The following is a 13,409-nucleotide window of genomic DNA, read 5'->3' as shown; positions in this document are numbered from 1 at the left end:
GTGACAGGAGGAACCTCAGGGGAGATGGGTGTTTCTTGCTTACCTCTTACCATAAGTATGTTTGCTTATTAGCAATCGCATTGGATAGAGGTGCTGTTTTTGTAACAGTGCTGACAGTGCCTGAAAGTAATTGGTTTCTCTGGGATAAAATAGAATTTTTTTTCTCCCCATAAACTAATTATCTTATTTTGTTTGAATGTGGTAAATAATTTATTATATTTTTATAAAATGTAAATACACTGATTACCTAAACAAATAAGTTTTGTGTTTCTGTGAAATAGACTTGAAATACAAATGATAATCCATGGAAAAAAATAGTTGAGCATTTTCTAAACAATATTTTAAAGATTTTCTTGGGTTTATTTCTTATAACTCAAAAGAAAGAACTAAGCTGTTTTGGGGTTTCATTATATTCCTTATCCACATCGCACATTTGTAACATTACCATTGTTTGTGCATCTTGATTTGGTTATTGAGAAGCCAGGGAAAAACATTTATAAAGGAGACACGCACAACAATTCTCTTACAATATTTATTTTTCAAGAGTTTTCACAAGTACTGTTGTGAAGGATGAAAGGTAAAACTGCTCCTTATAACCCTTTTCATATATCTGTTTATAAAAAGGGCTACTCCTTTCAAAGGTTTCCCAAGACAAGATAGTATCTGAATGATGATGCATCAGGGCTGCTTAGGCAAGTGAAAAAAAATAGGTTTAGAAAGCTATAACAGCATAAATTAAAATACTCATAAACGCATGAAAAAATTGACTGGGATAAATAGGAACCCTGAATGTATGAAAAAGGAAAAACTAAATTTTTCTGTATTTTAATTTGCAACCTGCATCTAATAAGTCAAAGCAGGTTCAGTGTTGATCCGTTGTGGGGTGGTGCAAATCTTGTTTGAATTTTGTAAAACTATCATAGCCAGTGGAGAGAAGAAGGGCCCTCTCAAGGGTAGTCTTATCATGAGGTTTTTAAGCACTGATGCTGGAAAAGCTTCAGAAACAGTAGATTCCTCTAGTTTCTTTTCTACCCCATTCTAACTTGTTCGTTCTATAATCAGAAGTATATAATTAAGCCTAAAATTAAATCTTCCAGAAAGGAATATCCCAGAAATAGCCATTTAAGATTTGTGCCTGACTCCTGCAAAGATTTATGCAGATAATTAGCTTTAATCAAAGGGGAAGTACGACTGAAATGGATGAAGCAGCTTTGATGTGTTGTGGTTAATTTGTGGGTTTGGAGCTGATTCCTGTTATATGCAGGAAGACCCCTTGCACAGTGTGGTGTGGGATTTGAGCTGTAACAGGAAGTTGGAACAGAATGAGGAAATCGAGTTTGTCCTGTGAACTTTGCAAAAAACATCTTTGAAATTCTGTTTTTAGTTTCTGGAATGAGTAGCTGGTGGTTCTGTTAAGTCTTATTGGAAGATAATAGTTTGCATATTGTGCTGGTTTAAAGGCGAACCAGCAGGGGAAATGAACTCACCACGAGAGAGAGATTATAAGTCAGACCTAAAATTTAATAATAATATTACAATAAAAACACTGACACAAAAGGGAAATTGCTTTCAACTCACAAAAACCCAGCAGTATAACCCAGTGTCCTGGGGCACAAACCCAAGGGGGTTTGTTTGCCCTTGTGCTGAGACCCCAAGGGTAGCTCCCTTGTGGCTCCCCCAAGTTCAGAGCAAAAGGAAATGAAAAACCTGTTGGTGCAGGCGAGGGCTGTGGTCTGGGCGAGAGCGGGGATCTCCTCCTGTCGAGGTCCTGCTGCTCCTCTGGATCTGACGAGAAGTTACCAAAGTCTTCTTACCCACCACTTATGTACCCTCAGGGAGCACCCAGTCCCTCCCCCTGGGCGGGGACTCACACAATGGGTGATTAACTCTGGGAGCCAGGGGGTATTGAACTATTGATGGCCCATTATCAGCTCCGCCCCCTCAGGCTGAGTGTGAAGGTGATAATGACTCCCTGGGAAGCTGCTGCTAATGGCCCATTGTCCTTGGGGAATGAATAGAGGGGGTAGAATACACAGCTTTGATCACCCTTACACAGTGTCAGCTGGTCCCTCCTGCTCAACTAGGACACATATAGACTGTTATTTTGAAAATTATGTGGTTTTGTCTGTTAAAAGGCAACTGCTACAGTATTTTGTGCTCTACAAACACTTAATGTATTGTGAGTTGTTTTACATCCTTCACTCTCAGAATGTTAGTGGGACTCCTTGTAGTTCACAAAATTAAACATTCGTGTAGACTTTTGGCCCAGTTAAAATGTTAAAGGTTATCAGTGTAATTTTGAGCTGTAAATGTAGGGTGAATCTCAGTTAATGACAGAGCAGATAGAACAATTTCATCAGCAGTCTAACATGGCTGAAAAATTATTTTTGCTTTACCATTCAGTACCCTGTATTGTCTCAAGTGTTTGGTGGTTCTTTTACAGACAGGAATCTTCCTGATGCCCAAAGTAACCTTGGATTATGGGGGGAGGGCAAAGGTGAAGATGAGCTGTCACCTGAAGAAATACAAATGGTAAGTTTATCTTATGATAAAATGGACCATAAGACAAATTTTCTGCTGTATTCATGTGTGTTTAAAAAATAGGTACAGATTCCCCCAAATTAATGTTTAACATTAATTTTATGCAGAATAATGCCATCAACAAGATACACCTTTTGCATGTGTCTTCCAGGTTCCTCTGGTAGGAGCTGATATTTAAAATTACTACAAAATACCTACATGGAGACATGAAACTAGTACAACTAATTTTTAACAATTGAAATTAAAATTGGGGTTTTTTTGAATTACAAGTATTGGTTGCTCTTTTTAGTCAGGAAACAATAGAAGTCAAGGCAACATCAGAAGAACCATCATGAAACTTCTGAAAGAATAAAATGTTGGCCGTTTTTTTCCTCAGACTGTTCTTAGAATGCAACTTTAATAGTTGTACTATTTACGTATAACTATGAAATTATATTTAATTTTATTTTTTTTATTCTCAGAATCAGCTTGGTTTCATAGAAGGAATAGCTGCAACCTGTCTGTCAGAACAGAATTTCATGAATTTTTACTTCTTTACATTTCCCTGTTATCAGCATGTTTATATATTGATTGATCCAATTCTGCCTTACAGTTGAACTGATACAGTAGAAAATTTCTGGCATAGGCATGATTGCTGACAACCTGTCAGATTTTTTGTTATTCGTAAAATTTATCATTTTGGGCATAGCTCAAAATTCTTAGAAAACCTTTCTACGTAAGCACACATCGCCTTGGGCTTATATAAAAGAAAAACTGATTTCACTCAGTAGCTGTGCAGATTTCAGAGGAGTGAACTTTACTAAGGGAAAGGGCATCTGCAGTCTGAGTTCGTGAAGGTTCCTTGGCAGTGATCAGAAGTGTTCCCAGACATGATACGCATCACTCTTCCAGTCAGAGATGAGTAAGTTGCACGTAATTATGGTTTGGTTTGCTAAAGAAAAAAGGTTCTTCAGAGACTGCTCTGTATGCTCATACTGTTCTTGAGTGCCAGTATAAAATCTAAAGGCTTACTCCTGCTTTCTCTTTTCCTTTTAAAGAGAATTCTCCTGTCTTTCATTCTCCTGTCTTTAGGCATAATACCAATGGCCCCTTTGCTTCCAGAGGAACTGGGGGAAACAGGCATCGAAGGTGATGGCTCTGACAGGGCCTTCTGCTGACTGCTAAATGAGTGTTGTGCTTTGTAGGCCTCATGCTGTAATTCAGTTTTAAACATGTTACATCCCTTGTCGTGGTACTTTGGGAAGAAATATATTTCTTTTTTAATGAAATCCTATTACACCTTTATACTTTCTAGAGTAAGGCCCCAGGTAAGAGAGAAATCTATGTTCATAGTTTAGTGAGCTGAAGGATTTCTGGACTCCTAAATCTCTAATCCCAAACTGCTTATTAGGCATTCAGATAGCTCTTCCTAGGGGGGAACCAACACACATGGTTTCTTGTATTATTATTCTTTACCCATTCAGAGCTCTCCTGTGCTCTGCCTTTTTATTTATTTATTTATTTAACTAGTTGTACATTGATTTATTCTGTTGTGTTTTAAGGAGTTGCACTACCTGTGAAAATGGGCATAAAATTAACACTATTGCTCCAAATTAAAAAAAAAATAGACAGACTATAATACTTCCTTACTCTTAGCTTACACAGTTCTGCCTATAGTTTGCAAGAAAATTTATAGTACATAACAGTGCCTTTATGTCAGTGCTGTGATTAAACCTCTAAAAAATTACTTGTGCTGGAAACTTGAGATCTCAGCTTTATGTTTGTCAGTCCACTCTGTGAGAAAGAGAGACAGATTTACTAGTCTTTTTATAGAAGATCAAAATACAGACAAAACAAAAATAACATACTTTGAAATCCTATATATGTATTAGTACACTGAAATGTTATTGTCTCTTGTGCCACAGTTAATTCTTAAATTTCCATGTGTGAATTTGCATTTAAAATTTATTTTTGCTATGAACACTCTTTACTTGGTGTTTAGTACTGGAAAACTGGAATTGAAAAAAGCATAAAAAACTGGAATTGAAAAAAACATACAAAGGGAAGGTACCACTACAACACCCTTCTCTTGGCCCTCTCCAGCGAGGGTAATTTCTTCTCAGGTTATTTTTTTTACTGTTGGATTTGATCTCATATTATTGAAGTTGTCAAACTGTAAACAGAGTTTTATATTTGTGCAGTATGTGTATGTGCACAGCAGATTTCAAATGTAAATGTTGCCACAATATGTAGATGCTCAAGAGCTGAGCAAACCAACCTCTGTGGGCAGATATTTTTATTCTTAGGGTTGTTGTTTTGTTTTATGAACACTGTAATTAATTGGTTTACAAACACTGGGGATGTATGTGGTGACTATTCCACAGCAAAGCTGCTCTTGCAGTGCCTTTTTGAGGACACTTACAGCTAAGAGTTGACCTTTATTAGCAGAAGTTGGGCTCTGTGTAATTTCACTCCTAAAAATCTTTAAATTCACTAGATCCATTATTCTAATTTTCAGGTAAATCTATGTCCAAGGTGTAAATGTAGGTGTAAGTAGGATGTATTTGAGCATTTGAATGTGCATTCCTTTTTTCACTACTCAGGTTTTTTACGTTCTGCAGTGAGAGGTTAAGGTTATGCAGGGAGAAAATTAGAAGGGCCAAAGCCCAACTAGAACTTAATCCGGCTACTGCAGTAGAGGACAATAAAAATGTTTTTAGAAATACATTGGCAACAAAAAACGGGCTAAGAACAATCTCCATCCTTTTAGTGGATGTGGAGGGAAACAGTAACAAAGGCTGAGGACAAGGCTAAGGTACCTAATATCTTTTTGCCTCAGTCTTAACTAGTGAGACCAGTTGTTCTCAGGTATCCAGCCCCCTGAGGTGAAAGACAGAGACGGGAAACAGAGTGAAGTCCCCTTAATCCGAGGGGAAATGATAACAGACCTGCTTTGCCACTTAGACACACAGAAGTTCATGGTGTTGGATAGGATCCACCCAAGGGTACTGGAGAAAATGGCTCAAGTGCTCACTTGAGGCACTTGACATCATTTACCAGCAGTCCTGGATAACTGGAGAGGTCCCAGTTGGCTGGAGGTCAGCAAATGTGACACCCATCAGCCCAGAAGGGCTGGAAGGAGGGTCTGGGAAACTGCAGCCCTGTCAGCCTGACCTTGGTGCTGGGGCAGGTCATGGAGCAGATCATCTTGAGTGACATCAGGCAGCACTTTCAGGACAACCAGGGGATCAGGCCCAGACAGCATGGATTCATGAAAGGCAGGTCCTGCTTGGCCAACTTGATCTGCTTCTATGACCAAGTGACCTGCCTAGTGGCTGTCCCTGCCTAGTGGATGTAGTTGCCTGGACCTTAGTAAAGCCTTTGACACCATTTCCCACAGCATTCTCCTGGAGAAACTGGCTGCTCATGGCTTGGACAGGTGCACTGTTTGCTGTGTAAAAACTGGATATCCAGGGCAAGAGGGTGGAGGTGAATGGAGTTAAAAATCCAGGTGGTAGCCAGTCACCAGTGGTGTCCCCCAGAGCTCGGTATTGGGGCCATTCCTATTTAATATCTTTATCAATTATCTGGACGCAGGGATTGAGGGCACCTTCTGTCCTCAGGTGACACCCAGTTGGGCAGGAGTGTTGATATACTGGAAAGCAGGAAGGGTCTGCAGGGGGATCACGACAGGCTGGATCAATGGGCCAAGGCCAATTGTATGAGGTTCATCAAGGTCAGGTGCCAGTCCTGCCCATAGGTCACGAGCCCACACAGTACTACAGGCTGGGGTAAGAGTGACTGGAAAGCTGCCCACTGGAAAAGGACTTTGAATCCTGTGTTCAGTTTTAGGCCCTTGACTGCAGGAAGGACACTGAGGTGCTGGCACATGTGCAGGGGAGGGCAGTGGAGCTGGTGAAGGGTCTGGAGCACAGGTCCTGTAAGGAGCGACTGAGGGAGCTGACGTTGTTTAGACTGGAGAAAAGGAGGCTCAAGGGAGATGTTACTGCCCTTTACAATTGCCTTAAAGGACGTAGTAGCCAGGTGGGGGTTTCTCCCAGGTAACAAGTGACATGGCAAGAGGAAATGGATTCAAGTTGCCCCAGGGGAAGTTTACATTGGATCTTAGGAAAAATTTCTTCACTGAAAGGGTTGTCAAGCACTGGCACAGGCTGCCCAGGGAAGTGGCGGGGATCACCCGTGGAAGGATTTAAAAGACATGTAGACATGGCACTTAGGGATATGGTTTAGTAGTGGCCTTGGCAGTGCTGGGTTAATAGTTGGACTTCATCTCAAAGGGTTTTATGGCACTTAGGGATATGGTTTAGTAGTGGCCTTGGCAGTGCTGGGTTAATAGTTGGACTTCATCTCAAAGGGTTTTTTCTGTCCTACAGAGTTCTATAAGGACGGTAGGTTACAGTGTATGAACTGCTGTGTTGGTTTTAAATTGTTTGGTTAAATCATACTTAAGAAATCTCAATTATGGTTCTGTGATCTTTTTTGTAGATAAAATAATGAATTAAAGCCCTATCTTATTGCTACAGCAGCAATTTTTATCAGTATTTTACTTTCAGGAGAGAGTCTGACATTGTTCAAAATGTTTGCAGGCTAATGCTTGATTTGCACAATAAATTTCAGTTTATGACTGAGTATAGGTGTATTAATGGTTTTTATAGATATTGTGAGCAGATGTCTTGTGGTTGCATCGAGTGGGGAAAAATCTGGCTCTGCTATTTAGAGTTGTGAAAATACCTTCTTTTCTTTGACCTTTTTTTGGTTGGTTGGTTTTGTGTTAAATTCAGGAACAGCATATCTAATGACTTCTTTCACAGGATAACAAAAAGGAGTGGTGACTATTTCTTTTATGCATTAGATTTTTAGCCATATATTAAGCAGTTTGTCGCTTTCTGCTATACTTGGTAACAGAATATTTCACTGTCATAAAAGAAGCTACTTCAATAAGCCATTAATCGTTGAGCTATACTGATTGCTAGAGCTTGGTTTTAAGTTCCCATCATGTAAATCCCTTTGTGACACACTGGTATATGATGTGTTCAGTGCTCTAACCCTTTGTTCAATTGACTGTTTTAGCATATCTTAACTGCTGTGTCAAGCACTCCATCAGCCATGATTTCAAGTTGCAAAGATCATTTAGCAGTTTAAAAGGCAATCTGTGCCAGTGGAGGGTTTTAAGTATCAAAGGCACTTTTAAAAAGAATACTTTCTCAAGTGGATTTGTGCTATTTGTAAGGGATTTATTTCTTTATTAAAAATTTGTCTTCTAAATTAGTCGTCATCTCCGTTTTACTAAGGCAGCGAAATAGGGAATTTCTGATGTTGAATACTTGTACAGAAATACAGAAGTCAGAAAAACAATTACAGCGTGGTGGCCCCACTTAGTCACTCAAGGAACAAGCACAGTCTTCACAGTGCTAGATCCCACTATTCTATTTCATTGCTCTGTTTCCTGGTTTTGTTGTGAGGTAACTCTGCCAAAACCAGACATACAGTGGTGTGAACATAAAGGAGTGCAGTGATGAAACACCTTTAGCCATCTGCCGCTGTGAAGTAAATATCACTGTATTTTAGGCAGTTATATTTTAACAAATGTTCTGCTCTGTAGGAGGAGACACTGCAGACAGCAGTGACTTGCAACAGTGGTATTTTCTTATTTAATAAAACCATTGGATCTTTAGAGTGGAAATCAGTGGAACTCTAGGGAACTGTGCAGTATGTTGTTCCATTCTCCCTCAGCTCATGGGGCTGTGTGCTTTCCCTGAGGCCTCTACTCCACAGAGAACGTGACAGTGCCCAATAACCCTCCTGTTAGACTCTCTGGAATCCTTTAACTGAAGAGAGAAAGCTGTTCTTGCCAATCAGATAGACAGTGAACCTCTAGTACAAAAAGAAATCTGTATGTTAAAAGAAATAAAAAGTAATTTTTCTTTATTCTTCATGACATAAATTGCCCATGTCAGAAGACTAAACCTACTTCTGTGAGATTCACTGTTACCCTTCTTCAAACACATATTAGTCATTTTACCCTCGCTTCTGTGAGGTTAAATCTTCAAATTTCTGATTTTTAACAGTAACAACTTCACCTTAAATCATGCAGCTTGACATTTAATATGCTGCTTCCAGAGAGTCAGGTACTGTTTCTCTGAGGCTCTGATGGGCCTGAAGCAAGATGAAAAAGGTTACAGCAGAAAGTGTGGGGGACAAGAGGCAATGGTGTGGGGGATGAGGGAGGAAATAAAGGTGAAGGCTGTGAAAGGTGCCAGACCTTTCTCATCTGGTCCTGTGGTGAGATTCAGTTCACTAACTTACGAGAAAACTCAGGAGGAAAGAAGTGGTTAGCAAGCTAAAATACTGTGAAATCACATGAGCAGCAACACTTGCTTAGGACTATGTATGTAGGGAGAGAGAAGAGCAGGACAAATTCCTCAATGGCTGCACTAGATCATTTTCAGAAACCATTTTCACTAGATCATTTGCACCCTCAGTAATATACATGCTTTATTCTTCTTTGTATTTGGTATGGTAGAAGTTTCAGCTGGAACATTCTGGATCATTTCAGGGGATGCCCACATCAGCATCTGAAGCAACACACACAAGGTGTTGCAAAATCTGTATAAGGAACATCTTACAAACACCTGGGATGGAGATGTTGGTGGCACCACTGGGGCACAGTGGGGGTGTCACAGTGGGGAGCCAAAGATCTCAGCAAATGTGGCCATGTATATATATGTATGTACTCCTACAGAATGGCTCTGTGAGAGGAGTGATGGGTCAGGTGAAATGTCTGTCATAGCCACTTAATTTTCATTCTTCATCTTCATGACTGTGTTGTTGTTTAAACTACTTTGAAGTACCAAGTGCTTCATTTTCAGCTATTTCAGTAGCACTGCTATGACAGTGAAGTGTCCATTTCCCTTTCACTGTTCTAACACAACCCTTGCTATAACCATAATGCTTTGGGATTTAGGCCTTTTCCCCCTCATGCCTTCTTTTGGTGTTTGCCCAGGACAGTATTTTTCAAATCCTTACTTTTTGGGGGCAATGCCTTCTTTTCTTGCCACCTTAATCGTTGGGTATGTGCTCAGACAGTGAGCAGTTCTTGTTGCACTGACTGAAAACCAGGTCAGAGCTGTAAGCAGTGCTGCTCTGTTGGCATTTCCATCTTTGACAACACTCTGCTCTGCCTTCAGAAGGATAATGAGTCCTTGCCAGGTGGCTGAGAGGACTGCTGCACTTTTACTGCTAATGAAACTGCAACATGATTGGATTATGCCAAAGTTCCAGTGTGTTATGTAGGCTAGTTCAAATTGGGGAGATTAACTGAACTGGAACAGGGCTCGCTGTCCTGCACAGCTCCTGTGTCCAAGTCTTTGCATTTTCTGGCACTCAACACTGCAGCATGTATCACTTTGGTTTGCCAGAGGCACGTACCAGGTAATGTTTTGAGTAGAAATGTGTATCCTGTGTGCTCCTTCTGTATAGCTGCATAGACCAAGTCTTTCCCAGCTTTGTGAGAAAAGGGCAAAGTCATGGTCAGTCGCATCCATACTACAAAGGTCCACCTAAAGAATTGCTAGAATACCTTGAATAATCTTCCCCAGCCCCCTCCAAAATTGGGCCTGTGGCCTTTCTCATAGGAAGTGCTCTGCTGTCTCTGATGGCAGGACTCTTTTGGCTGTGACAAGCTGCAGAGCTCCTGAGAGCAGCTGGGAGCAGGGAGCATGTGCTGCAGGCCTCCCTCATTTTTCAGACCCCCAAACCAAACTCCATATACAGGCACTTTGAAATGAAAATCCCAGCTCTGTGTGTCCTTATGTTGTAACAGCCTTCATCACATGGTTTCTAACAAGCTCCACTGTGACATGGGACACACTTCTCTCCAGTATTTTGGCTGCATAGATTTTGTTTTTGCAAATCATGTCATTATACCTGCTGCATGGTCACATATTCTATAATGAGTCCCAATTTATCAGACAGTTTGAAAAGTCAAAGCTTATTTTCCTGTATAATGCCTTCTATTTATGCCTGTATTTGACAATGGTAGTGCTAACAATATGTTTAATTGATTACTCATGAATTTTAAATGGAAGAGCTCTGCTGGAATAATTAAAGCCAATACATTTGTAAAATATGAAGTACGAGCTGTCAAAGTTTTTCATATTGCAACAAAATCTGAAGGCTCCTACGCTTCATTCCACAGGCAATACATGAATGTGAAGGACAGTGCAAAAATGACATGAAGAGACTCGCATGCTTTCACAAGCATGAAAGTTTTCTCCACTCAAATTTCTAAAATATATAAAGGACAGATTCATCCACTGTCTTCTTCCTTACTGCAAAGTAACTTGAGAAACTTTAAGATTGTTTTGGTTGAGACATACTGTAATGGATGGCAAAGAAGGGTGGGAGTTGGTTGATCGCAGTGGACCTTGAGAGGTCCCAGAGTCTAAGCATGTGCACTCATGTGTGTCATTTCCTCCCTTTTTCCAGTTTGAACAGGAGAACCAGAGACTTGTTGGTGAAATGAACAATCTCTTTGATGAAGTCAGGTACAATTTTCTGTTACTCAGCAGACTGGGGCACGTGCTGGTCCCGCAGCCTGGACAACACCTGCACGCAGTGTACTGGCTGCAGGACACCTGCCTGCACAAACTGGAGTGGTGTGGGAGCAGGGGGGGGTGAAACAGGAGTGCCCAGGAAAGCAACTGTGTCCCACAGTGTTAAAGAATGGTTCTGAGAGTCACACAAACTATCCGGAACAGTACTGGTTAAATTTGGAAGGTTTACATTCTCCCTTACCTAAATTTTAAAATGCCAAGTTTCCCATTCATATCCTGTTGTCCGCTGCATACACAGACAGCAGTGGGGCAGGTGCCATCACTGACCTTGTGGTGAGACCTGTGTGTGTGTAGTGGCAGTGCTGTTCACTCTCCCTTGTGCAGAACACCTGAACAGCTACTCAAGCTAGAAATTGACTTTTGGATTATTACTCCTAGGCACGGTGAATTTTACAGTAGCATATAGAAGGGATATGCCAAAATCAACTGCTTAGGGCCCATCATGGGTGTTGTTACAGGAGCTGAAAGGAGATAGGGGAAACCCTGGCAGCGAAGGCAGCTCGCTGAGCACTGCTGGGTGGTGCCTTTCCCAAGGCTTCTCTATGGGCTGGTTGTCTTCCAACCAGGAACTGTCCAAGCCCTGATCACAGGCTACTGCTACACCACTGATGGCTGACAAAACAGTGGCCTCCTGGACAGCTGCTTTCCAGGCTGGAGAGTCTGAATGTGCAGCAGCAAGACATGTTTGCACCTAGTTTCTGATAGAGTGTTTCTGTTCTTTTCCAAGACAAATTGAAGGAAAAGTGGTGGAAATCTCCAGATTACAAGAGATATTCACTGAGAAAGTCTTGCAGCAGGTCAGTATATTTTAATTATGCAGCAGCAAATGCAGATTGAAGATTTTCTTGGGGGTATTTTGGTGCTGGTTGCATGCAATGTGTAAGCATAAGATTAATGAATCTTTGATGCAAATTGAGGGAAAAGATTTGTGTTTTTCAAATTCAAAATCAACCTATTACTGTTGTTATTTATTAGCATGTACAGGGAATGAAAAATGCAACATACACATTAGAATGATCCCTCTGCCTCAGAACTGGTGTCCTGTTAAATGTGTTATTTAATAGTATCCTTTCTAGGTAAATGGAGACTTTCTACTCATCTTGGTGGTCTCCATTCAGGCTCATAAAACCACAGATAAAGAAATTGCAACTTAATTGTAATTAGTCATACCTTTGCATCAATGAAACAAAGATGTTGGTAATACCAGATTTTATTTTATTTTTGAGTTCTCCTTGTTCCCCAAGTTCTTGGAAGTGTTTTTTTCCTAACATTCATTACTGCTTCTCAATTTTATTTCTTTTTTAAACAGGAAACTGATATTGACAATATCCATCAATTAGTGGTGGGTGCAACAGAGAATATCAAAGAAGGCAATGAGGACATAAGAGAGGTAATGTCTCAAAGCTGTGTTTTAAACTCAGTTGTTTCTCTTAGCTTTCAGTTTTTCCCAAGTGTTTCTTTAAACAGCACATGAGAGCTCACCCACAGGACCAGTGCAGTGGGTGTTGGGGTAAGACGTGGGTTTGGGAAAACTGTACAAGTTAGATGAGGTTCCGAGTAGTTCACACTAAACCACGATCTGAACAGCTACACAGGTCTCCAGAAATCTACTTGACCTCTTCAATTTTTTAAACCTGAAGGCTACCTGGCATGCATTAAGCACCTGTGAAGTTGTTTTAAAAAAATAGTGGAGAGGGGGCAGAAATTGCAGCCTAGGAATAAGAGTCAGTGCTGAAATGGAGCACTAGAGTTAAATGCTGAGTATTAGCAGAAGAGACTCTTTACCACCCTGAACAGCTTCTCACATGTTACTAACAAATAAATCTCTTCTGTTGTCTACTAATTAGAAGGAAAGGATGGGGTTTTTTCTGTAACTGAAATTTCAGTAAAAACAGAATTCCTAAATTAGGCTGTTGAGAAAATGGCTCAGTTCTTTCTTCTCCCTGCTGAGAGCACACAGAAAAGGTACCTCAAGGATGTTATCTGTTGCACTGCTCTACTGCTCTGCTCTCCTGAAAAGTGCATTAGACATGGCAATAACTGAAATTACTTTTGCTTCATTTTCACATTTGTAGGTAAAACTAAGTGTCCTAAATCACACTGAGCAAAAGTAGAGAAAGGTATTAAATACAAAACTTTGTCAAGTCACATTAATGTTTATATCATGTAAAAAAAAGTCTTCCATCTCTAAATCTGAAAAATGAGAGTGAAAAACAAATCCCCTGGTGTATGCTGGTCTCACTTTTGGGAAGG

The 13,409-nt window shown here is 40.5% G+C and overlaps 1 protein-coding gene across 2 annotated transcripts in view; it reads left to right on the top strand.

Annotated features, from left to right (window-relative positions):
• Nucleotides 1-13,409, top strand: part of STX18 (syntaxin 18) — a 68,182-nt gene that overhangs the window by 52,655 nt on the left and 2,118 nt on the right. For both annotated transcript variants that reach the window (XM_071556804.1, XM_071556808.1), the window contains exons 7-10: nucleotides 2,444-2,532; nucleotides 11,029-11,087; nucleotides 11,884-11,953; nucleotides 12,466-12,546. In XM_071556804.1, coding sequence (XP_071412905.1) covers nucleotides 2,444-2,532; nucleotides 11,029-11,087; nucleotides 11,884-11,953; nucleotides 12,466-12,546 — 299 coding nt within the window. The remainder of the gene's footprint in view (nucleotides 1-2,443; nucleotides 2,533-11,028; nucleotides 11,088-11,883; nucleotides 11,954-12,465; nucleotides 12,547-13,409) is intronic.

The sequence above is a fragment of the Pithys albifrons genome, chromosome 5, assembly GCF_047495875.1.
Source record: "Pithys albifrons albifrons isolate INPA30051 chromosome 5, PitAlb_v1, whole genome shotgun sequence".
Taxonomy (NCBI): Eukaryota; Metazoa; Chordata; class Aves; order Passeriformes; family Thamnophilidae; genus Pithys; species Pithys albifrons.
The sequence above is the reverse complement of the archived record's forward strand: the minus strand, read 5'-3'. Positions and strand labels throughout refer to the sequence as shown.